Source organism: Coturnix japonica, chromosome 2, assembly GCF_001577835.2.
Source record: "Coturnix japonica isolate 7356 chromosome 2, Coturnix japonica 2.1, whole genome shotgun sequence".
Lineage (NCBI taxonomy): Eukaryota > Metazoa > Chordata > Aves > Galliformes > Phasianidae > Coturnix > Coturnix japonica.
The window spans coordinates 79,484,869-79,511,012 of NC_029517.1; the positions used below are offsets into that span (position 1 = coordinate 79,484,869).

General features: G+C 40.7%; 1 protein-coding gene across 1 annotated transcript in view; it reads right to left on the reverse strand.

The window, feature by feature from the left end:
• The window catches only part of LOC107309897 (integrin alpha-9-like), a 107,965-nt gene that overhangs the window by 42,321 nt on the left and 39,500 nt on the right, over positions 1-26,144 (reverse strand). The window contains exons 4-8 of the mRNA XM_015855068.2: positions 11,076-11,162; positions 10,028-10,107; positions 7,042-7,131; positions 4,577-4,685; positions 1,736-1,843 (exon numbers count right to left, since the gene is read on the reverse strand). Coding sequence (XP_015710554.2) covers positions 1,736-1,843; positions 4,577-4,685; positions 7,042-7,131; positions 10,028-10,107; positions 11,076-11,162 — 474 coding nt within the window. The remainder of the gene's footprint in view (positions 1-1,735; positions 1,844-4,576; positions 4,686-7,041; positions 7,132-10,027; positions 10,108-11,075; positions 11,163-26,144) is intronic.

Below are 26,144 nucleotides of genomic sequence, written 5' to 3' on the forward strand. Positions count from 1 at the left end.
ATACATATCAAATAATGCTGTTAAGAATGCAACCTGTTGTAGGGGAAAAGGAGATGTAAGCCCCACGGGCATTTATCAGCACAGTACCCAGTGCCACACTGACCTCCTCTAGGTAAGCCATCTCATGTAAAAACAGCAACAAGAAACATAAAACCCTTTTACAAGTGTAGTGCAAGATTTTATCTTTTTTTTTTTTTTTTTTAACAGCTATTCAAAACCATATAGACCACATGACCTTGTCAGTGCAACTTAAGAATTTTAAGTAGAAACGATGACAAATTATGTCTGGAAATTAGCCCTTATACAGCATGTTGGTGGCATGTAACCCAGCTAATTTAAGTATGCAAAACAGGTGTCTTGTCTAAGACAATTTGCTCAGATTTCAGAAGAGTCAGCATCAAGAAACAAGCAGTGCCACTTCAAAGAAGACACCAGAGATCTGTTAGGATGACTCCTACATTTCTAATGGGGCTGTGAACACATATTCACACAGCATAGAGAAATAGGACCAGTCAAGGACATGGGTCAGTATCCTCTGTCCAGCAATGCATCTAAGAGAAGGTGTTTATCTACATATAGAAATGGACTACACAAAACATAAAAATGTGACGTGATGAAAAGCAAGTTGGGGAATTATTGCAGTCTAGTTGGAGAACTGGCTCAGTCTGTACAATACTAGTGCCTCGTATACTAGCCCCAATCCTTTTCCATGTGACTCTATCTTTAGCATAAATCTGTGATCCATAAACTGAAACACATGATCATAGAATCATAGAATGGCCTGGGTTGAAAAGGACCATGATGATCATTGAGTTTCAACCTCCCTGCTATGTTCAGGGTTGCCAACCACCAGACCAAGCTGTCCAGAGCCACATCCAGCCTGGCCTTGAATGCCTCCAGGGATGGGGCATCCACAGCCTCCTTGGGCAACCTGTTCCAGTGCATCACCACACACACCTTGCGGATATATACATCTAATACCTTTCAATAGCACAAATCTTGGAAACCTGCTGAGAAATGTCTTATTGGATCCTCACTGACAATGATTCAGTGACACAGTTGCCTGTGTATGAGAGATGATAATACTTTTCAGCCAAAGGGCTAGAAAAGAACCTAGCCAGAAAGAAAGTAGAATATCCTCTTCAAGAAAACCATGAGCTGATGGAATGAGATGTTTTTTCTCATAAAAACAGACAACTCTGTATTTCAGTAATAAATCTACCTCAGTAGCGAGGCTTCCCACTATTGGCTACCACAGTATAAACGATGGTATTTCTGTGGCTTAACAAAAGCTTTGAAAATAATAAAAATATATTAAAGATGAAACCTAAGAACGTGTCTTATTTACCACAAATTACTTTGGTTTTCTTTGTAGCTGACACAAAACCATCCTTTGAAAAATTTTATGTTGAAAGAATAAATTTCACTGATATTTATATTTCTTAAAAGAACAGTCAGAAAGGGTAAGTTATAGCATGGAATACAGAAAAATATAAGCTAGTCACTCCAAAAGTAATGTCTCCTATTTACTTCCATGAAAACTGCAACAAAGAGCACAAGAAAATTATTTGATAGAGCAGATTCTCAGCTATAAAACACCACTTTTCAACTCTACTACTACCATTATGTCTGCACATTTGCCAGCAGAGAATAAAAATCTGCATGTTGTGTTCAGCAAAATCTGCAGACATTTCACTACTTCTCTGAGCTGTTGAATACAGTTTAATGTACTCACCATCATCTGCTGAACGTGAAATATTTCAGCTCCAGTAGCAGAGAGGCGGTTTGGAAATGAAATATCAAGAAAAGCGCCAGGAAGAGTGCTTGGTCCAGCATTATAAACCTGTAAGAAAAACAGTAGATGCATTAAAAAGTCCTCAACAAATATGAGTGCTCATAAGTATGAAATGTTTGTATAACCAGAGCTGGGAGTTCTGGGTACATTTAGGGCTGGGTACATTTGGAAAAAATCTCATACTGCACTAGTTTTGTAATCTTTGCAGATAACACCTTCTCCTCTCAATATCAGGATGAAGTCAAAGGTTTACTTTGTCTAAAAGTCTTTAATTATTGCCCACACAAGTGAGGTGCAGATTTGGAGGATAATTACCAGTCAGCAATACAAATAGCATATGACTTCTATCTTAGATACCTCTATCTCATACATAGAGACACTGCTAGTACTGTGAAATGTTTTGGTAACACCATCCAGAAGGCTGTAAAAAATATCGCTATTTCTACCATCATTCCAATTTCCATCAGGTAACCACTGCATTATATTCTGTGTGTGTTTTTCTTACAGGGAAGAGTAATGATGATTGTGACTACTGAACTGTAAGCATGATGAACTGAGTTGCCAAGAAATGCATGTGAACAACTTCCAACTAAGATCCAGGGTTTCCAATGAAATGAAAAAGTGGAGAAACATTGGCTTTCTATCAAATCCCCCACAAGTTCTCGGAAAAAACTCAAAGAATTTTCAGCACGCCACTGAAATCCAGTGAAAATTGCTAAATTTGTGGCTTTTTGCTGAAGAGGAAAAAAAAAATAAATCCATGGACAAACGTCTATTAAAGTAAGTTTTCATGACTACCTGTATTTTTTTTTAATCAGGGAAAAATATCTCCTGGTTGTTTCTAGCAACAGATGTATAAATGCAAACAGTGAAAACATTAAACTAATAGAATATTTATCTGCATTGAGACAGTACTGTGAAAAGATAATCAGTCTTTTAACTGTGTAAAGTACCAATATTAAAAACAACAGATATTCATTATTCAAACACTGTTTATATTTGAAGAAACGCCTGACTGATAAAGTGAATCAGTTCACAATGTCAAATCCTCACAAAAATCCCGAGGCTCCAAGCAGGGGGTAGAAATCCCACTACAACGGAGCATGGTAACAACAGCATGAAATATGAAGATAATGTTTCATGTAAGACATTTTTAGAAAAATGTTGATTACATCACTGAGATCAGATAGAGCAGTTAATGCAGAAAAGACATATTCATTGCACATCCCATTAACCAAACAAAACTGATGCATAGATCTCTTTCCTTATTAATATTCTACATGGTATAGATTTTGTTTTATATATAAAAAGAACTCTGTAAAACTCAGTAATTTTGTAAGTCATCTCTTCTTTCAGTTAAGAAACTACTTTTCTCCATCTGGAGGAGATAAATAAATGGCAGGCAAATCATTAAAAACAAGCAAACAGTGATACAAACCATGCTTTGCCCATTATGAAATTCTACTCTTTCTGACACGCAGTTATGAGGTTTACCATGTTACTGATAAGCAGATCTGTGACTTGTTACAGTATGATCCTCCACTCCCATTTGGGTAGCAACCTTATTAATAGTGCAACTTACAAGTGTGTGTATAAAAGGCAATAGAGTAGGAAAGGACAAATGGTGACTCTGCCAATATATAGACTCTCTCTTCATTACCTACTATCACTTCATTTCATTGAAAATAATCATCTAGTTAAAGCATCGGTACATCTGTTCTTTATCTGTTTCTAACCAGTATCTGTCTGGGGAGAAGTGAAGACCTATAAAACATCAAGAATGGAATCAGTATCACAAGAATTAATAGCCTAGTTCACAAAAGCTTTAATGTCCTGAAATTCTGCTTTCACTCCTTTTCAGTAAATAGCTAAGGGCACTGCATGACAGTGGGGGTTTAATTGCTCTGGCCCACAGTCTGTCCACAGAGGCTGACATGTGTTATTCATTATGAGCTGAGTGGCATTCATGCCTAGGAGAACAGAAAGGGGAAAAAAAGGAGAAAGACTATTTTTCACAATCAATGATTCACTCAACTCTGCCAGATTTATCATTCCCTAGTTCCATCTAGCGGTCAAAAATGATTTGAAGTGCTTGTAATAGAGAGTCATGGCAGTGAGACAAGTTTATTTTGGTCCCATCTCAAGAGCTTGTTGTAATAACTGTTCCATATACTTTACAAGATCAGGATCCCAACTGACATGCGATTTTTAATCTACAGATAACACCTGAATAACACTGATACGTTATGAGACATTTAATGAAACCTTCTCACACCATGTTTTTGGTTTTACATTCTTTTTCCTGTACTAGACTCTCATTAGTAACATTACAAACATTTTTGCACTAGAGGTATTTGGCTTACTCAGAATCCATTGCATAGGTACGTGCTCATTCTCATGCATGAGAACTGCCCACAGCTCTGCTCAATGATCGTGACACTAAAAAGAATTACTTCTCCCATTCTATCCTGAGACTGCATTCAAGATGTGGCACTTGACTGACTCTGTACTTGGCACTTGATGAAAAGTAAAACAGAAACAAACAGTAGCAGTATGAAACTATGAAAGTGAGATGCCCTGATTGTAATTATTGTAATAGGATATTGAGACAAGGAAATAAACCACCCCTGTACACATGAATACCTGTAAATATGACTTCCAATCTAGAATGCATTGCACAGCATGCGGTGTTATGGAAGCAAGCACCAAAGCCCTTAGAGCACTGAGAATAAAAGAGATACAAAGCTAGAATATATTGTCAAGTAGGAATTTCAATTTTACCTGCAGCGTGAAGTTAAGAGACTGGAAACGGCATTCATGGCTTTCCAACTGAACGAAATTGGATGCTTCCACAGAATCACCATAGAAAAAGGAAGTAGGGAAGACTTCCCTAAAAGATCAAGACACAGATACAGTAAGTTGAATATTAAAATTAAATATATTTGTGGTATGCTACAACTCACTGCTTGCTTTCTGGCCATGGGAAGTTCTATGGAACCATTTTACACTACTGCAGTATGTTACACAACCAGCATCTGAAGTGATCTGGCACAATTAACATACTAACATAGATGGAAGCAGACCTACTTTGATTACTTTTTCTCCTTTCCTATCACAAAACGCCTTCTCTCGATCTATCCTTCCCATGGATGATCTGTGGAAGTTATTTAGCATGCGTAACACTTGAAATCACCACACTACTGAGTTCATCTGAAGTACTAACTAACAGGATTATTTTCAGTTACTTACTAAAATAACACTTCTATTTTATCTACCATGTTCAGAGCATTTCATGAATAAACACCTTATTAGTTATCACTAGTTTTGTGATTTGCAGATAGTTAAAGGGAAAAAAAAGAGGGGGATATGACTTGCTTTGAGCTACAGTCACAGAGGTCAGGTTCCCTCAGCTATTCTTAGCATCTTATTACAAGGTAAAATGCAATAAAGTTCTATCAGAAAAGCCTCTGAAGCACGATAGTACCTGGAAATCCTAGACAGGAGAACTAGGAGTGCTTTAAGCATACTTTGTGCTTCCTATTGTCAGACTGCTCCACTGGCTGGAAATAGTCCTGGTATATTTCTATAAGAAAGTATAGACTGTAGTAAGATTCTGTCTAAAACTCTGTTTTCTTCCCACACTGTTCTTTTGATCAGAGTTTTCCGAGGCAGGATTTTAAGCCTGTTTAGGTACATTTCCTTTTTTTCTGGTCTCTTGACCTGCCTCCTATGGGAAACAGCAGGAGACAAAGTTAACTCCTCCCATTCACAGTGCTGTGCCAGAAAGCTCCTCCAAAGCATGTTCCAAGTCCTTTGGGATATTTATCACCAGGAATTTGCTCTCACAGACCCACACAGGGATAACTAATAAAATTAAGTTTTAAAAACATACTGTCTGAAGGACAGTATTCCTAACATTATTTAGTACTGCTTGGGAATGGTGCACCTGCCAATATATCAAACTTCTCCCTGGCCGTTGGACATTTCTGTGAGCTTGAGTCAACTATGCTTTGTCTGTGTGAGAGGAAGAAATCATCCAAATAGTCAGGTGGGGCTGAAAACTTCAGAAGTATATTCTGAAGAGAAAGAAGCCTAACTTGTCCCAGGGTTTTGGTTTGTAGTATTCTGTAGGCGGTGAACAGAGATCTAAAGACACGTTATTTCTTTTCTATCTGTGAAGCTGTACAAAATCTGTGTAAAAGCTTTGCCAACTAAGGGATACATTTCTACACACTCTGCAACTCTGAAAACGCTCAAAAACTTTCCAGAATACACTGCTGAGGCTGTCCTCTCAGGGTTGACAAGAACTTTGTCCTTGTTAGCCATCTTGTGAGGTCTGATAGTACTCATGGTGACTAAACAGACCTTTGTCTCTTGGGGACAATACTGATGATTTTTTACTTCCCAAGCTTAGAAATGAATGTCAACTTCCGCAGCCCACACTGATGCTACTTCACCCCCAGTGATCAGGTCACTCAACTCCAACTTGAACACTGTCTATGTTAGGGGTCAGTTTATTTGGACTAATCTCAAATCTTTCACTCAAGAAGTAAAATTGTAATTTTAAAAGGAAGAGAAGACCTCTGAGGACAAAGGAAGGAACTTGCATAAGTCCAGTCCCAGGGACAGGACAATGGCTACATATTATACAAGTATATCAGTCAGAGGGTGAGTGATGTTCCACAGTTGCTCTGCAGACTCAGAAGCAGAAGGAGTGGGAAAGGATATAGAAGCAGAAGCAAATTCTGATTGTGAAATTAAACAGAAAGGCAAACAACTAGATCCTCAAAGTCCCATAACATTTGACCCTAACCTTTGGCCTCGTGATTCTCAATCATTTTTTAAGGCATGCCCTAAAGAACTGGATACAATTTATTTTTCCTATTTTTATTTTATTTAAAGTTCTGTCGTATCCACAGAATCACATGAATTCAAATATGATCACTAAAATATCTACAATAAATGTGATTTTAATGAATTAGTATTGTTAGAAAGGAGTGAGAAAGAGGTACAGTGCTGGAATGAAAAGAATGACGAATTAAAATCCCAGATAGGGAATGAAGTTGTCCTTACTTCCAGAGTCTGGGAAACAAGAAAAAAAAAAACAAAACACAACATTCCCACTACTTGTAAACAAAGAGAAAAATTCAGTTTTTCACTTCAAGAGGCTTAAATAGTATTGTTAGGATTAGTAGCATTTTTTTTGTTCTGTTTTGTTTTGTTTTCATCTGATGACTGGTTCTTACCCATTGATAGATGAGTCCACTTCATGCATCAGGGGCACTGATAGGGTCAGAGTATTATCATGCAGAGACTCCATGCGCTCTACATTTCCACTGTGCCAGAAAGTAAACATAAACATACTGTAAATCCCAGTTCTTTATAATATCACACAGTTACACAGCTACTATCCCTATGTTTTGTACTCTGAGCTTCTCTTGTTGAGAGATGTCGCCTCTCCTTAGGAAGCCTCTCAGATGGTAAGAGTTACATTTTTTCACTCCACTTTGGAGGGGGCATGTGTACACAGTATATACTTTGTGGTTACCCCTCTGTGGATGGAACATGAACAACTACAAGCTGAAAAACCGTATTTGAGAAAAGCAGACAATACAAAGGGAAGTGCAGCCGTCATTCACAGTGGAGACACACAAGGACATTTAGGCATTAAAGCAAGGATTCTCTTTTTCCCAGCCTGACTGCATGTCAGTTTGGGAGGATCACATACATCTCACACAGGGTTCTTGACTCAGTAAATTAAACTTCCATTTGCATCGTTTCATAGCATTGATTTGATACTGGTCTGAGCAACTCTGCAGGCTAGATCTTCATACTGAACTAGCCATAAACTCTTCACTGTTCTATACCCTTTGCATGTAAGTAGTTGTTGAAATGAAAGTACTACTTTCTATCTTCAAAGTCAGCTGCTATCACTAGTCAAAAGCAGAAGGAAAGAAAAGTAAGCAATCATCTCCTGCTTAAGTCATTATATTTCAGTGTGAACATTCATATACTAAATCCAGGAAAGGCTCCTGAAATGCAAGCACAACATGCAAACTTGTAAATATTCTAATTTTGGAGCTGCGCCTGCTTGGTGGGTAACAGCTCAGAAGACATGTTCCATACATTTCCAGTCTCTTTAGCAGTGAAATGATTGCTTTCTGCCTTGCAGGATGGGCTCAGTAAGAGTCTGAAATGGAGACATTTTTCACCTCAGATACTGAGGTACTATGGTGGCAAGCAGAACAAGCACAAAGAATTCCACATAGATTTCAAATGTATGCAGTTAATACAATTCAAAGTTCCTGTAGAAAAGGAGAACACCAATCATTGAATCCAATACTAGCAAAGTAGTTTGCTCCAGGAAGCAATGGAAAAGTTTTCTGGGTGTTTAGTTTTTCCTTTGCTGTCTTGCTACTGAACCAGTCACTCTTGCTCTACGTGCATATATGGAATTTGCAGCTGCAAGGGACAGGTTAAGCAGCTGTTTGAAGGGCAATACTTACATTTCTATAACAGCATAGTACAGCTAACAACTTCTCTATCCCCAGACAATTCTGGAAGACTAGCTCCAGTTTTGTGTGGGAATAAAGTCCCTGTTCGCTGTTATCTAACCACAACACGTACACTTTCCTCTCCATTTCCTTACCACTGACTTCACCCAATGGCTCCCTGTTGCAGACCAGCAACTCATGTGGTAGAAAATGATACTATTATTTGACAGTGAGGGAACTGAGTGATTTGCCCAAAGAAACAGAGGAAACAAGGGTAATTCTGCGCTGGGAAGTGCACTGTTGGGAGGTTCAGCTGAATCCTTCATAAAACAACTGTCCTCCAGTCCACCCTTCTGAAATGAGAGCCATTCTCTTAAGCTCTCAGAGCATTTGCACTATGTGAACAAGCTGCTATCTATAACTTCACCTCATCTAAAAGCACCAGCAAACCCTCATCACTGGTGAAGCACAGTAATCTCAAGGAGCGAGTTGACTGAGGAGAGCCCTGTGCTATCCAAGGCATTCAAATAAGAGCTACAAGCTGGAAAATGCTGGCTGGACAAATTTAAAGCAGCCAAGACCTATCTTTGCAACGGCTAGCACTCACCCAGAAGATCCTGATAAATCTCCCTGTCCTAGAAATATTACGGGGTCATCTAAATACACGATCAGCTACTTTTCACAGAGTGTAAAACTTGCATAATGTATAAGCCATGGCCTTGCCCACTTGATGTGAGGTCTTGTCAACATTTCATAGCAGTCGCACATGCTGCAGTATCTTGTTCCCCACCTACAGCTGTTATAGGAGCATTCACTCAGCAACTGCAAGATCTTGTCTCTCATTCCCAGTAAGCCTGTGAGGCACGAGACTTGGGAGGCAAGCTGCTTGGAAATGCCATTTTTGATGTTGTAAGGTATGAAGATGGTCTGGGGAAGTGGTAACCAGTCCCCTACTCAGCATGCCAGAGCAGCAATTTACGGTCCAGGTTAATGAAGTTGTGCTACAATCTCCAAATAAACACCCAGATATTGCCTTGCCTTAAACACTCATGGAGACTGCTTCTTTGTAGCACGTAGCATGTTATCCCTCAGTGCCCCACTTTTTATCTCACTCCAGATAAGGTGATTGTGCTTACATTATAAGGTTGCTGGCTAGTATTTGGCACCATCATACTGCAGTGCCTGATGTAAATACCCTTGGGACAGTGCCACATTCAACTGCTCCATGCATCTGTCAAACCTTGCTGGAGATCCAGAGTGGGGAAAAAATAGACATGTAACTTTGGAAACTGTCAGTAAGATCTCCAAGCATCTGATGAAAGCATTTTTCTTTTCTGGTTTGCATCCAAGCATACTTATTTCATTCAAATGCTGGAACAAATGGGTCTGTCTGGTGCTGATCATCAAGCACAGCTGAGCTGAGCTTGATACACAGCCCAAAGCGATGAGCAGGGAAAAACACGGGCCTTCCAAACGAGAGAACACAAAATGCTCCTTCAGAATCACAACAGCCTGGCAAACAGAGCCTACACATAATTCCACTTCACTTTTCAGGAAGGTAAGTCACATGTTTTTTTCATGTTATCAAAGAACAAGCATTCAGCTTCAGTCATTCAACCTCATATACTATACATGGATGTACTGAGGACTGCTACCACACAATTGCTAAGCATATACAGTGCACACATCATGCAACAAAGAAGATCCAAGTCATCAACACATGGAGACGTTCCCTTACCTTTGGGCAGTGACAAGGAAGGTTAGTGTTTCCTCTTGTCCAGACAAGTGGCTTGTGTCAAATATTACACTGAACTCATACTGCTCAAAGAAAAAATGACATTTAGAGACACTGTTTCAAAACATGCTTATTCTGAAGCTTCACCTATATTTTACTGGTCTAGCTAAAAACAAGTAGCATATTTTGATATACTTGAAAGATCCCGCTCTACTTCAAAGTAGCAAAGGTTTAACTCTGCAATTGCTAGTCAGTTCAAATACTACAGAATCTGATTCTTTACTGAAAGAAGGCCTTTATTAGAACTGCTATTCAAAGATATTTTGGGAGCAAAGTACCTGCCAGTGGAAGAGCCTTCTAGCATAATGATGATCACTGATGATGATTACCTCAGCACCATTGCACACCATTGCACACACTCATCACTGCCCAAGAAATCTATGAATGAATCTTTCACAGGCATGCACAGACACCGGGAACAACCAGCAGTAGCTAAAGCACCATACAGGCCGCTAACCAAGCTGAATGTAATCAGTTGTTAACCTTGAATTGAGGATCTACAGGGTTGATCATTGTAGCACTACATAAAATATTCCACACAGTATCATTTCTATTTAACTGAAAAGCCCAGTTTCCAAATTCATGCTAATTTCAAGATCATTCTGAAATTATGCCTCTTCTCAACTTCCTGGGTTGGTCACTGTATAGTTCTGGAAAGGACCGGGTTGGATTTTTACGTATAATAAGAGAGGTCATCTACTACTACCCAATATTCCACTAAGGTTTTGGTTGCTACAACTCCTACAACATTTTTTTTTTCAAGACTATTTAATTGCATTGCACAAGTTATTGCTTTTGCTTGTATCTGGTGAGCACATTTTGCCCTCCCACAACCATGAAGGGCCTGGATATCCGCGTTACATAAAGAAAAAAAAGCTACATAAAGAATCAGTCACAGGCATTTAACAGAGCAGTTATCCCTCCAGACAGTCCTTAAAGAAAACAAGGGGAACAAACCACCAATTTACAAATGAAAATATCATAACATTACCCTAGATTTTGATCTCATGAAAGGAAATTCCACGCTGCACTTGAGAAAGTCTGACTCCAGCAACTCACAGGAAATTCCCTGCTCCTCCTATAAGAAAATAAAAAGACCACAAAATGATGGAGAAAGACTACTAAGAAATGTCACTGATGTAAAATATCTTAGAAAGAAAAACATTTCCCATCATAATGCTGTTATTCCCCCAAATGCTTTTCCTAGAATACAGAAAGTGTGGCATTGCACTTCGACACTCTGCTTCAGTGCTGAGATGTTGTCAACCACCTGAACATGCTCTGAGAGACAGGTCATGGGGAAATACTGCATACCCAAACACACTGGAGCCACCAGCAGTTCTTGGGTGACTCAGATCATCAGCTGTTCCCTTCACTTTTTAAAAGGCAGCCTTCAAATGTTCCAGAATACAGGTTTCCCACAGCAGTATTTTTCAAGTAGAGATATCACAAAGAGAGAATTGTACTGGGCAATGCTGACTAAATTAGGTCATGCTCAGATAAACTTCATCTCACCCTGGTGTTACTCAGTGTCCTGACCTTTGTCTCACAGGATGAACTATAATGGGGCACCAACCCTTCTTTAATGACACAGCGGTGGTGTTGAGTAAATTGGGGGATGATCCTTTCCTCATGCTAAACAATAATGGAATATGAGCATTGCCAGTAACACAAATTGAAAAGTTTAGAGCACTAACATAAAAGCCACCCCATTAAAACAACAGAAATGAATCTACTGAATAGAAAGTGTTCCATTGCTCCAAAAAACAGGAGTCTGGCTCCCAGTTAGCATGTTCTCATCTCCAGATTATCAGAAAACAAGTTGTTTGCCCTGTCTCTGTGGAAAAGTTCATAACATAAAATTTTCAGAGTGAGATTCAGCTCCCAAATCTGGATGCACACTTTGAGGTGACTACCCAGCAGGATTTTGCTATATGATCCAGGTGCTCCCATCCTAGTGGAGCTAGAAAACTGCTTAGCAGAGCAAATGTAGGAGTTTATTCCAAACTGAGCCAAAGAACTGACAAGACCCTACTACTGAACAGATCAACATTGGAGCTGTGGTACTGAAGTATGCAACTATAATATGAATGCCTGAATTGAAACATATGAATCTGAAAATCAACTCAATTATCTGGTAATCTATGCAGGCTATATCATTTATTCAATCTATTTTATGTATCTACAAATGTTGCTCAGTCTCCTAAGGCACTGTATGGGAACTGCTGAATCATGGCCTTAATCTCTGATTAAACATCTGAGAAAAGCATTAAGTCAGCCCTTGGAGCACAAGTGGATCTGGTTAATCAGAAGAACATAAATTTCCAGGTCAGATCTTGAAGCTCTGCTTGTGACTGATTCTCTAGAGATCCATCCTATCATAACCCCCTGCCCACCGCCAAACAAAAATACAAGATAGACTGGCAGGGGTGCCTCCTCATCAATGGCCCCCTGCCCAAACCCATTTCCATGTAACAGCCCAACCACACACAGCAACGGAACTAATGGACTTGATACAACAGTTTTGACAGAAACCTAGAGTGTGTTCCAAACTGGTTGTTGAGATTATGGGATTCAGAGACAGAAAGCATTACAGTTAGTGGGCCAGAAATATCTAAATTGGCTATTATAACTGTGCACCCTGCCCTTAGGCAGAGATTACATGTGGGTATCCAATTGGCAAGGGTTGTGGTCCTCCATGGAGGACCTTTGAAGTTATTTATGCGGCCATACCCAATATTGCCTCCCTAATGGACACATTACGTAGGGAGATAAAAAACTATTGTGTTCTAGATTTAGCAAATGCGTTCTTCAGTATTCCAGTTGTTGAAGAATCACAAGATCAGTTTGCATTTACATGGGGAGGCAGGCAGTGGACCTTTCGGGTCCTGCCACAGGGGTAGATGCATTCGCCAACATATTGCCATAATCTAGTGGCGTGTAACCTGGCTAATTGGAAAAAAACCTGATGATGTTAACTTATATCATTATATTGATGATCTCCTGTTGACATCTGACTCACTGGAGGCGGTAGGACAAGCAGCAGATTCATTAACTGCCTATTTGCAACAGAGAGGATGGGCTATAAATCCTCAGAGTGTGCAAGGTCCAGGCCTGTCTGTAAAATTCCTGGGGGTGGTTTGGTCAGGAAAGACCAAAGTACTACCCAGTGCTGTCATAGATAAGGTTCAGGCATTCCCAGTCCCTACAACACCAAAGCAGCTGCAGGAGTTTCTAGGTATATTGGGTTACTGGTGTTACTTTACACCTCCCCTAGCACAGCTGCTAAGGCCACTGTACTGACTCACAAAAAAGGGGCAGCCATGGGACTGGGAGAAAACAGAACAGGACACTTTCCAACAAGCAAAACTGGCAGTTAAACAAGCCCAGGCATTGGGTATATATTATCCTACTCTCCCAGCCAAGATGGACGCTCATGTCACTCAAGATGGCTTTGGTTGGGGCTTGTGGCAATGTGGCTCAGTAGTCCCTCCAGTAATAGATACATGGCCTACTGATATTGTGGTCAACACTCCAGTCTTCATTGCTAAAGGGACCCCCATCATGTCCCTGTGGCAGATCAGGACACCCCCTGTGGTGCCTGATATAGTTATGCAGCTGCAGACATCTGTCCAGAAGGTGTGTTACACGCAGCTGGGGCATGCCCACCTCTCCTAGATCCCATTTAAGAGCTGACTACCACTGGGGAAGGATCTCTTTTGGAGATTGCTCCTTGTGGAGGCTTTCAGTGAGCCCAGGATAAGGATAAGCTCTATCCATTCTTCTCTAATGTAACAACCTGTTTAGCCTAACTTTTTCTGTATATTTTCTAAGTATAGCATCAGTATATTCACTGATTACACAGGCACATTTCCCAAATCACTCATGAGTTCTGCTTCAAATGTGTACTTCAATGTAAGCATTTGCATGAGTACCATTCTCGAATGGAACAAGCACATGTTGAAGTGGCTTCCTGAAACATGGACTCAGGCTATAAGCATCTCCAGGAAATGTCTGTCTTGGTTTCATGTTTTGATCTGAGCATGGCTTTAGTGCTCTACAGACATTACCATAGCCACAAGTCTGACTGCATCCAAAGTTTTGGTCTTTCAGCTGTTTCCTGCTGTTTCCTGAAGATCTCCTTTATCTTCAAAATCATGGTTCACTTCACAGTGCATGCTGATATATGATTATACCCCTAATGCAATTTTTCTCCTCTAATTTAGTATTTGACTAGTTTCACATGTAAAGAAAATAATCTAAGGAGAAAATCCACGCATACTTTTAGATGGCATGAAATCACTTCAGTAGTGATCACTGTCAGAGCAGTGGCCTCCATGTTCATTTTTTCCATGGATTTATTTCCTTGTAGTCTTTTGTATGATTCTATTTCCAACATTATAAAAAATGGCATTGCCCAGCAAGTCAGCTATCTAGATCCAGCTGTACGAAGCTGTCATTTTCCTACTCTAGGTCAGATTTTCTCCTCCATTTAACACAAAGGAGCAGAGAAAGTGCCTTACGAGTGAAGCATTTCCTTCACTTGCCTTTTCTGCTCAGCAGTCTGGAAACTTTTCTAGTCTTATGTGGATGATCCAGTGAATACACACTCCGAGCAGCTGCGTAACCAAATGAAAAATTTCACAGTTGTTTCCTCTGGGAACATTCTTGGTTCTGTGTTGTTCCAACATCTCTTGCTGTCTAACTGCAGCAACCTATGAACTCTCTTTCATCATCTCCCTGTCTCTGCTCAGTCAAGAGAGATTTCTATTTACATAGCTGTCTGGTGGTGACAGTGACCAGACAGACCCAAGAGGCTGCCTCCTCTCCTCAAGTCTGCATCACTTCAGAGATGTCAAAAAACACGATAACAGAAGAACAATCATCTTGATAATGGAAGAAGTGCAATTCTTCTTCATTTTGCAAATTGGGGGCTGCCTGCCTCTGCAGACCTGACAACAGGCAAGCAGATGCCAGTTGTTCATAACAGTCTGTTAAGGAAACAACAGATAAAACTGCATTGACCACTTCTATTGTCACTACTTGCAACAGCTTAATAGATGTACTGATACTGACTTGAATATCTGGCTTCATTAGCATACCATCCAGTTTAATGATTAATAAAACATTATGCATGCTGCAAAGTCAAACTGTTCAGAGCTAGGAAATAACATGAATAATTTTGCTGAACCACTGGTTTGGTATTCTAAATATTTCTATACTACCAATCAGAGTCTCTAAATGCAGCCAAAGGGGATAGAAGCCTCTCTTCTGGATACAGAATATGAAGTTTTATCCAGAAAACTTTGTCTTCCTTCTGAAACATTTCACAGCATTTCATATTTTTAGGAGAGTCAGTGAGATAAACAGTGAGCTGATTAGCCAAATAGCTGTAGTGCTGCATAACAAATGAAGACTGAGGTGTGAGAAACACACAGCTTAAGATGACTAACAGTCTTGTTTCTTCAAACAGAAAGAAAAGTTCTTGGAAATTATATTAAGAACAAAGAAGTCAGCTGTTTCAAACTCTATTGGAAGGGGTACATGAGGAAAGAGCAACCCAATTGAAATTCTGTAGCATAATGCTGTCATGTGCTGGGGCATTTAATCAGAGGGTGATCAGAAATGTAAATGGCTTTATTTCTGGAGCTTCTTGTTTTGAAGTGTAAATATCCTGTGTGGTTTCAACTGACTGAGTAGTGCAAGAAGCTGATAATGATCATATTAATGTAGTATGGTAAAAATAGCAACCCAGAAATATTGCTATTTGTTAAATTTATAACTTGAAAATTAAAGAACTTCTACAATTCTTGTGTTATTCCTGCCTCAGATCCACCTCTCGGCTGTTTCAGGTACTAATTTGGTACACCACAATGCCTGCACCAAGGGACACACAGCTATTTTCTCCACTGGCATCTTTGACAGTACATGTTTTGGTAGAAGTGGGCAGCTACTGAACAAGTGAGTTCAGAGTATATCTGACTATTGTCTGACAACACAGGATATGCTTTGGAGCAATCTCTCCTTATGTGCTTACCCTTAAAACTACATGTAGTCCTTATTGCCTCAAACAACTCAGATACCTAACCAGAAGAAAGCTCATAGACAAATTTGCTTAAGATAAGTGAACAATGCATTCAGCTTTCAGAAAGCATTTCAACACGAGTAAAGCATTTTGACCACACAGATGGGATGCTGGACACTATCCTTTTGCTGACTTCACCTTGCTCATCACTTAACACATAGAACAGCTCCAGATTTTGCTCTTTCCCAGTCAGAAATATCACTGGACTGCCTGATATCTGCTTGCTTTTCAGGACACAAAAGTTAGGCTGCCACTGAGGAAATAGCCTGTCAGTACCAGAACAGATTGTACGAAGCAAGTCTTTGATTGCATGCATTCTGGCATTTAGAAAGATTGTTTTTCCTTAGTATTTGATGGGCCTAACATTCTCCTGGTACAAAGGTAGGACCAGTGCCAGCTTGAGCACAAGACTCAAATATTTTAGGGATGATCCTGGAGAAGATCATTTATTACAACCAAATCCTGCTCAAAGACAACTGTCACTTGTGACCCCTCTTCCAGAAACAGAGTTTATTTATTTATTTATTTATTTTAAAACAAGATTTCTTATGCATTGTTTACTTAGAAGGGCAATTTCCAACTTGGTTAACTGCCAAATCTAAGGGAATGTCCTATGAAAAAAAAGGAGAGGAGAAGAGAGGAGAGGAGAGGAGAGAGAGAGAGGGAAGAGGAGAGGAGAGGAGAGGGAGAGGGAAGAGGAGAAAGGAGAGGAGAGGAGAGGAGAGGAGAGGAGAGGAGAGGAGAGGAGAGGAGAGAAATGCCAGTGGAAAAAAGATAATGACTGCCTCTGGGAAGTCTACACAGTGACACACCAACATTGCTCCTTGTTATGCTCTCCCTTCCTGAGCATGGATGACCAGATGCAGACAGCATACGTTAAATGACAAAAGAAGGGTGCTGAGATATCCTCAGTTTCATCTTGATAAGCAGTTTTCATACCAGAATGCACTTAAGAATCTCACATAGCTGGCAATGATGACTTATTCATCAGCTGATACAGACCTCTTCCACCTCATTCATGTCCAAACAAAAATCTCCAGTCTTAAAGGAAAAATATTTCTGCCCTTCTGACCTAGCAGTTCCTCTACTACCATCTGTTTTCATTTTTCCCATCCTTAGGGTTATTCATTTCTCCTCGGTGAAAAAACAACTCTCCTCTGACTTTACATCACCCCCAGCCCAGAATCAATCACACACTCTCCAACCTGTTCCCACCCTATCCAAGATTAGCTGCAATACTGACACCTCAAGCAACTCCTCATGTAATCTCCCCCAGCCTGTTAACTTCCCTTCAGCGCCCAGAACTTAATCTATTTGACAGTTCTACCAAATTATGACTATCAGCAAAGGCAAACAAATGTAAAAGTATAGGTCACTTGTGTTGTATTTTGCACTTACAGTGCTCTCACAGTGCAAGTGTGAACTCAGTTTCCTAACACTCCTTTAATGCCTGCCAGCTCTGCACTCTCCTAAGCACACAAGATACTGATAGATACAACAACTAACTTCCATGTCACCATGAAGCTGCACCAGAACAATACTCAACCTGGAGAATGTGGCAAAATGATGTCCTGGATACGGCTCTGATTTTATTTTTATTTTTTAAAGTTATATTAATCTATGCACTCTTGTTTAGTACTACTCTTAATACTGTTAATTATCCGTGCCATAGATGACCCAATTCTCTTATACTGTCCTCTGATTAGCTGTTATTTTCTATGGGTTAAAATCACTAATTAAAGGTATTGAAAGTATCCTTGTAGCAGAATTGTTAGGATAACTTGTTAGGTTTTGTGATGCTGCAGCAGCTTTTCCAAAGAACATAAAAGAATGCCAACAGTACATACTGAGAAATCCTGCCCTTGTTGCCAGGGCACATGCTCTTGTTATTAATTTTCCTGTTCTGTAATACCTGTCTGTTTGAGAACCATCATAGCTGACCCCACAGGGGGACCACGAACAGCATCCTCATCTGAGAGGTCTTATAAGTATCTATCAAATTAGCACAAAGGAGGGCTATCTGCACTCCCACAGTATGCTATGTCTCAAAAGCTAGATACTACTTACTCATTATATGCTCTCCAGCATACAGACTTTACAGTTCACTCTCCACAGTAGTTACATGGAAATGTAAATAACCTGACTTGTGCAACAAAGTGAAAGGCTCACAGTGGACACTGGGAAAAACATGTTTCGATAAATTTGTGCTTTCTCTTTTTACATATACATATAATCAACATGGACTCTGTCTTGAAGTAGATACTTGTGTCTCAATAATTTCAACTTACCCTTCCTAACCTTGGTGTAAGTAAGTCCTTCAGTTGTACTTCAGTAAACACCCACTGTGCGTTTCCCAAAGGTCTTGAGAGCATAATTTTTATTTTGATCCTGCCCTTAGCTCTCCCTGCCTCCCAATCCTCTTAATGCCTTCACTGTGGCTTCAAGGATAATAAATATTTGTAAATTCATTTTAAAGCCACCTGAGGATACTGATGCACTTTCTTTCCACAGCAACAGAGGTCACCAAATAATGTGGGTCACAGGTACCCACAAGTACAGAGCAATTAGGAAAGACTCTGTTCCTGAAACCTTGGGGATTTTGTCAATAAAAAGACTGTCCCAGGCTAAGTTTCCCTGTGACCGTGAGCAGTTTTGGTTATTTTGGTGTTCCTTTCTTCTGCATGAAACAGCATGGATTTTTTGACACAAGTTCCTAGACAAAATGCTTTCCTCCCAAACAGAGCTTTTGCTGGGTATTTTTGCTGCAGTTGGGCTGGGGCAATCCCAGGTATTTATAAAAACTGGGAGAAAAACCCCTTGAGAGCAGCCCTGCAGAGAAGGATCTGGGGATCCTGGTGGACAAGTAGCTGGACTTGAGACAGCAGTGTGCACTTGCAGCCCAAAAGGCCAACTGTGTTCTGGGCTGCATTAAGAGAGCAGTGGCCAGCAGGGAGAGGGATGTGATTGTCCCCCTCTACTCAGCTCTTGTAAGGCCCCATCTGCAATACTGCATCCAGCCTGGGGCCCCCAGTACAGGAAGGATGTGGAGCTATTGGAAAAGGTCCAGAGAAGGGCCACTAAGATGATCAGAGGGCTGGAGCACCTCTCCTGTGAAGAAAGGTTGAGGGAACTGGGCTTGTTTAACTTGGAGAAGACTCTGGGGAGACCTCATCATGGCCTTCCAATAGTTGAAAGGAGCATATAAACAGGAGGGAGAACAGCTGTTTACAAGGATGGATAGTATAGGACAAGGGGGAATGGTTTAAAGCTAAGACGGGGGATATTTAGGTAAGATAAGGAAGAAGTTTTTCACACAGAGGGTGGTGACACACTGGAACAGGTTGCCCAAGGAGGTTGTAGATGCCCCATCCCTGGAGGCATTCAAGGCCAGGCTGCATGTGGCTCTGGGCAGCCTGGTCTGGTGGTTGAAACTCATCATCATTATGGTCCTTTTCAATGAAGGCCAATCTATGATTCTATGATTTTAAAACTGCAGGAACACAAGGTGGTTTACTGGTAATGTTTATAGCTAACTCTTCCTGGCACTGCATCATAATTAAAGCAGAAGATACCTGCCTTGACTGCAATGATGAGTCTGATTTACAGCAAATCCATCTTAGAAGTTACTCATTATTGTTCCTAAATGCTCTTCATATCTCTGTCTCATTTGTACAACTAGCAGCTAGTGACTGTTTTCACCTCCTAGCCATCTCTGAATTTAAAACTAATATTTCATTTATGATTTGCGGGCCTGACTCTGCCATGTACCAACCTTCCGCAGCTCATTCAGTTCCTAGCGTATTCATCAGTAACTCACATTTAAAAATCTCAGTACCTCACAGTCTGAGGCCAGAAGTTTCGGAGTCCCTGTTCCCATGGGAAGACTAAGAGGCTCCTCATGAGCTCCAAGCATGTTATTTGGCCTGGGAAAAAGACCCTATTACTGGCAGCAGCTTTCAAGATGGTTGGCAGCAGTCCAGTACAGGTGGTCATTGCTTTAAAAGCCATCAAAAATAGATTTCTCACATGCACTTCTTTGAGTTTTGCTCTCAGAGCAAAAGCCTCTTGAGTTTTATTCCAATTTTTGTCACGTGGGTTATTCAATAGCTTCAAGCAACTCCTGAGCCTTGAGTTCAGAAACTCTTCTAAGTGCACTTCTTCACTTACCAAAACAAAATTTGCAACAAGAAGCCACAGAAATAAGATTTATTTCTACCATTAATTTTGTTTTTAATAATTGTTTTACTCCTTCAACATAACAGCCCTGTTGCCTGAGCTTCATAAGATTCTTCTGTTTTAAATGAATTCTAAATATTGATGGAATGCAAGCAACAATGTGAATAATGTGAAGGACAACTCAACAATAAACCAGTGGCAGCTATCATATATGTAAGTTATTGTTAATCAATGCATGATAGGAGAAACATTATAGGGAAGAAAATACAGATTAAACAGACTTAATCAGCTACACGCTGTCATGAAACTGACATCTATTTACTTCCCTGACTATAATGACTGAAGAACACTGGGTAGGCAATCTAATTACACGATAGAATAACAAGATTTTTTTTTTTTGTGTTGCAAGGGTCTGCTTTAAAGTCACCACGGGGACTCCAAGTTCTCCTTCACACAGATAATTCCAACACACAGATATTCCCCTAATAATTTAAGTCAGCAAGTATGATGTACAGAAATTCTGCAGCTGTACAAATTGCTGTTTCATTGGCAAAGACCCTTGTCATGCTTGTGCTTGCATGAGCAAGCAAAATCACACTACCCCAACTACGCTGACACACATACAACCAAACACACACACATAAATCTGGAAGACCAGGGTGTCTAGACCAATAATGATCAATCAATTATTTGATTCATTAACAGAATACAAGTTTGAAAGGTGACAGAGGAACCTCTTTAGTTGTTTCAGAAAAAAGAACAAGGAGGGAGGAAAAAAGTTTTCTTTGGCTTCAGAGAGAGATTTCCTGCCCTATTCCATGATCTCATTAGTGAATGATGCAGGCACACCCCACCCCCAAGCGCAGAAAGCCTGGCTTGAAACATCTTGGATTTGCTGCTTATTTTGCAAAAACAACTATTTCTATGTAATTAATTAGAGCCTCCCTCCTCTTCCCTCTCCTCCCTGGATGGAACCTATTTATAGACCATGAGATCACCAATCCCAACCAGCACAGAAAATCTTTGAGGAAAAAGGGAGAGAAAAACAAAAGCTTTTCTATGTGCTGGATATTCCCAGCATTCTCATCTTTCCTCCTTCTCTCTCATAGCATTCATATTATCCAGAGAACAGATACTACAGCAGATTTTTAAAGCACACCATCTCAGAGGTTTTTGAACAAGTCAATAAAACTGGTTGTGATTTTGCAGCTTCTCTCTTTATAGGACCTGCAGGGCAGTTGATGAAGCTGTAAGGAGAAAGGGAGATTTAGTGCCACCCTGAGAAGTTTCATCACCTCTACTTTCACCTCCTCTACTTTCACACTGACTTCCATTTTCAGTATTCAAACTGGACTTGCATCAGCTTTCACTACACAAGCTGTACTATTCTCCTCCCCATAACTGATGAGAACTACTGATCTTCACTTCTACAGAGGGGAAAATAATAAGAAACACTGACAAGACCTATTGTCACCTACAACTGTTAGGTCAGTTGTCATGCATCCATTATGAGGTTGACTATACTTCAGACAAGCTGCTCCTTTCCCTTTTCCCTATGTGTTGATGTCCAGCTATGCTTACACAGGAAGTAACTAGGAGCAGCTTAAAGGTCAGGCTTCCACCTGCCCACACAGCAGCTTTCATCCCATCAAACGATACCCAACTCACGCCAGAAGATATTAGCAATATAAAGAATGCTAGTTAAATCTGGGCACAATAGGCCAAAAGACTAAGGGATATAGAGACCGTTATTTAGGATAAGCTAAAAACTATAAACTATGGTAGCCTATTTTTACAGCAGCAAGTGCATTGCCCACAGTGCCCACCATGGAATTGTCCAGATGAGTAAAGGCTGGAGACACCCCACCTTCCCCGGAACCTCTTTACTATGTTTTAGGACAGAGATGAGAGCGTAATTCTTGCCTTTATAGCCTTTCACAGACAGTGGTAAAAAAGTAGTAGTAGCAGAAAATAGTTCTCACCACAGAAAATATGTCTTTGTTGGAATCTGACTGTTAATGACAAGATTGCATTCTCCTCTCCCCAGCAGCAACTAACATTTCAAAAGTTACATCATTGCTGACATCATCAGTTCAGGAACTTGTCCTGAAGCACTGGCCCCTGCAGCCATATCCAAGCCTCAGGGACCATAATTTACCTCACACTTGGCATTCTCATTGAATTTCTCAGCTCAGGGTCTGCTGGTCTAGTCAAGATAATCTCAGGCTCCTGAAAGCTTCTCTTAACTCCTGAACATGACCCAAAACAAATGTTTTCCCAGGGCCAGAAAGAACTGCCTTTCCTCCCCATCTCCATGTGGCTCAAGCACTTTTCTGCTGGGAAAGGAACCACTGCAGCTGAAAAGGTTTAGGGGAGACAGATGTGTACTGGCCAGCAGTTAGGACCATGCAGTTTGGAGAGCTTCACCTAGCTACTTCATGCAAAAGCTCCTCCATGCTTTTAATGCTCAGCTCAAGGGGTGCCTTTGGGATGTAAACTGTGAAAGAGGGATCTGGGAAGTATTGGAATAAGGTCAATACCAGTCATGGTGGCAGTTCATTCATTTTCTATCAAACAAAAATAGACAAAACAAAAAATGTAAGCTGTTCCCCACAAAAACATCCCCCATAAACCTGAAAGCTTGAGAATGCAACCAGTGAATGCACCCAAAGAGATAAGGGGACAGTGATTTAAAGGGGAAACCATTATCATTAGGTAAGACCTGCTAAGCTATTCTGTCCTGTCTGCAGAAAGATTATAGGGAAATGCAGGATTCCAGACTTGATCAAGTGTTGCTACAAGTATTTGTACTATCAACTTGTTTATATTGTACCATTTTTAAAAAACAAATTGAACTTCAATTTTCCATACACACTCACACATGCATGCACATATACATGGCTCCATTCATTAGGAAGGCACAAGGTGAAATAAAATATTGTGTACTTGCAGCCAAGCAAAAGAAACTATTTCCTACAGCCAAAGCCAATAATAGACACAAACCACAAATAACCCAGACCCAGACACTTCACCACAGGTATTTTATACCCCCACTTTATTACCATCAATAGATATTATCATTGAGGGGCCAAACGTGCATATAATGCGTACATTTGCAGGGTCTGTCAGTAGATTGCAATACACACTATTTTTGCATGAGTTTTCCAGCTTGGTATTGGAAAGAATGGCAAACATCACTTCTAACGTGAACTTGGATCACATAGATCATTTAATATTCTTATTTTTCAGGGTCAGGGTCATGGGCTGCATGGCCAGTTTAGCTTAGCTGCAGCCCAAGGGGCAACTGCTCCTTCCCCAGTGCACCTGAGTTACTGACAGAGACCAGTGACCAGGCCCATCTCTGCTATAGAGAAGGAGAATGACAAAGGGAGCAGCACTGCAAATGGATGTCCAAGAGTAGCAACAGGGGAGCAAATACGGGAGCAGATAAAGCCAAAGCCAGTTTAACTAGGGCTTGATTCACTAGCTGCTGTCTTATATAGTTACCTTGGTAGACAAATCTTTTGTTGCCTTCTCTTGAAATAATGTTTTTCTTTTATTCCAAGAGAAGCAGAGCTGTCTCTTTTGAAAGCACCTAACGTCACAGTCTGCAATGATGCAAGCAACCAGCCTTCTGTACCGAACAACAGGACATCAAAAAAACAGGAACAAAATAGCAGGAGGCCAGCTGAACCTCCACCACATGCAAGGAGAATGGAAAATGGGCTGAGCAACCCCCTAAACTGAAAAGATGCGGATCTGATACGCAGACCTCAGGAACTGATCAGCATATTCAGACTTGTTGGCAGTGACCTGATGTCCAGGTGGAGACCAGTGATGAGTGGTATTCCAAAGCTGCCAGTATTGGGACTGATAGTATTTAACAGCTTTATGGTGACATGGATGGTGCACCCTCTGCAAATCTGCAGACAATACCAAGCTGCATGGTGCAGCCAACATGCTGAAGAGAAGTGATGCCATCAAAAGAGTCCTGGACAGGCCTGAGAAGTGGGTCCACAAAGAAGTTCATCAAGACCAAGAACAAAGCCCTGCATCTGAGTTAGGGCAATTCCAATGCAGGCTGGGCAGAGAATGTATTGAAAGTGGACCTGAGAAGAACTCTATACAGTGCTGGCTGATGAAAAGTTAGTAGTTGGTAATACACACCTGCAGTTGAGAAAGTCAGCCATATCCTGGGCTGCATCAAAAGAGGGGTGGCCAGCAGGGTGAGGGAGGTGACTGTCCCCCTCTACTCTGCCCACACAAGGTGCCACCTAAAGTACCATGTCCAGGCCTAGAGCACAAGGATATGAACATGTTGGAACAGGAATAGAGAAGGGTCACGGAGACAGTCAGTGGGACGGAGCACTTCTCTTATAAAGATAGGCCGATAGTTGGGGCTGTTCCACCTGGAGAAGAGAAGGCTCTGGAGAGATCTTTTAATGACCTTCCAGTTCTTAAACAGGGCTCATAAGAAAGCTGTAGATGGATCCCTGTCATGGAGTTATCTAAATCTATATGCATCTGTGACAGGTGAACAGCAGGCTGACAGGCCCACCAGCACAAAAAGGGAAAGTGGAAGGGGACGGAGATGAGAACTGGGCCCAAAAACAGAACAGCAACAACGATCTGAGGAGGAAAGTTAATTTACTAACTATGATATCATTATGCAAGATAACACAATATAATACAATATAATTGGAATTGAGGCTAATAAATAAAATGAGAGTGTGTCTGAACCCGAACTCCATATTGAACTGAAGGCAGAACAGCCGGGTAGCACACCCACACACTGCCAGGGCAGAGAGCCCCATGACTTGTGAGTCTAAGTCCCTGAGGTATGCAGTTTGTCTTCTCTTCTGAGAATCACAGAATCATAGAATCACTAAGGTTGGAAAAAACCTAAAAGAACATCCAGTCCAACCGTCCACATATTACCAATAGCTCCCACTAAACCATGTCCCTCAACACAGCATCAATCACTCCTTGAACACCCCCAGGGTTGGTAACTCCACCACCACCTCGGGCAGTCCATTCCAGTGCCTGATCACCCTTTCTGAAAGTAATATTTCCTAATGCCCAGCCTGAATCTCCCCTGCCACAGCTTGAAACCATTCCCTCTAGTCCTAAAACCATTCCCTCTAGTCCTAAACCAGGTATCCAAAAAGTTGTCAGTCCACAGAACTGGAGTATGAACTCTTTTAATTTCCCAAGCTTTACATGATGCTACGATGTGGAATACTGATACCAAAATCATAAAACCATGATAACCCCTTATCAGGGAGCGCAGCAATAGGATGAAGGACAATGGCTGGTTGTTTTGTTTTGTTTTTTTTGTTTGTTTGTTTCTTTGTTTTAATTCTCTTTTAAGGGATAAGTTTAGACTCGGAAGAAATTCTTCACTATAAGGATGGTGAGGCACTGAAACAGATTCCCAGACTAGCTGTGGATGTCCTGTTAAGGAAGTGTTCAAGGCCAAGTTGAATTGGGCTTCAGGCAACCTGGTCTAATCCCTGCCCATAGCAGGGGTATTGGAACCGGACGATCTTTAAGGTTCTTTCCAACACAAACCATTCTATGATCCTATGAAAAGGAGACTCAGATGACAGGAAACTCATGAAAAATGGAAACTTAGAAAAATTCCCTGATCCCCCAAATACTCAATCTTTGTGTACTGAATTGTTATGAAACAGTACTTATTTCAAAACCAGTTTGCAAACCAACATAAAACATTTCCTTATAAAAATGTGAAGATGCAACTTTTGAAAAAAAATTACATTAGCTACAACATGCTCTTAT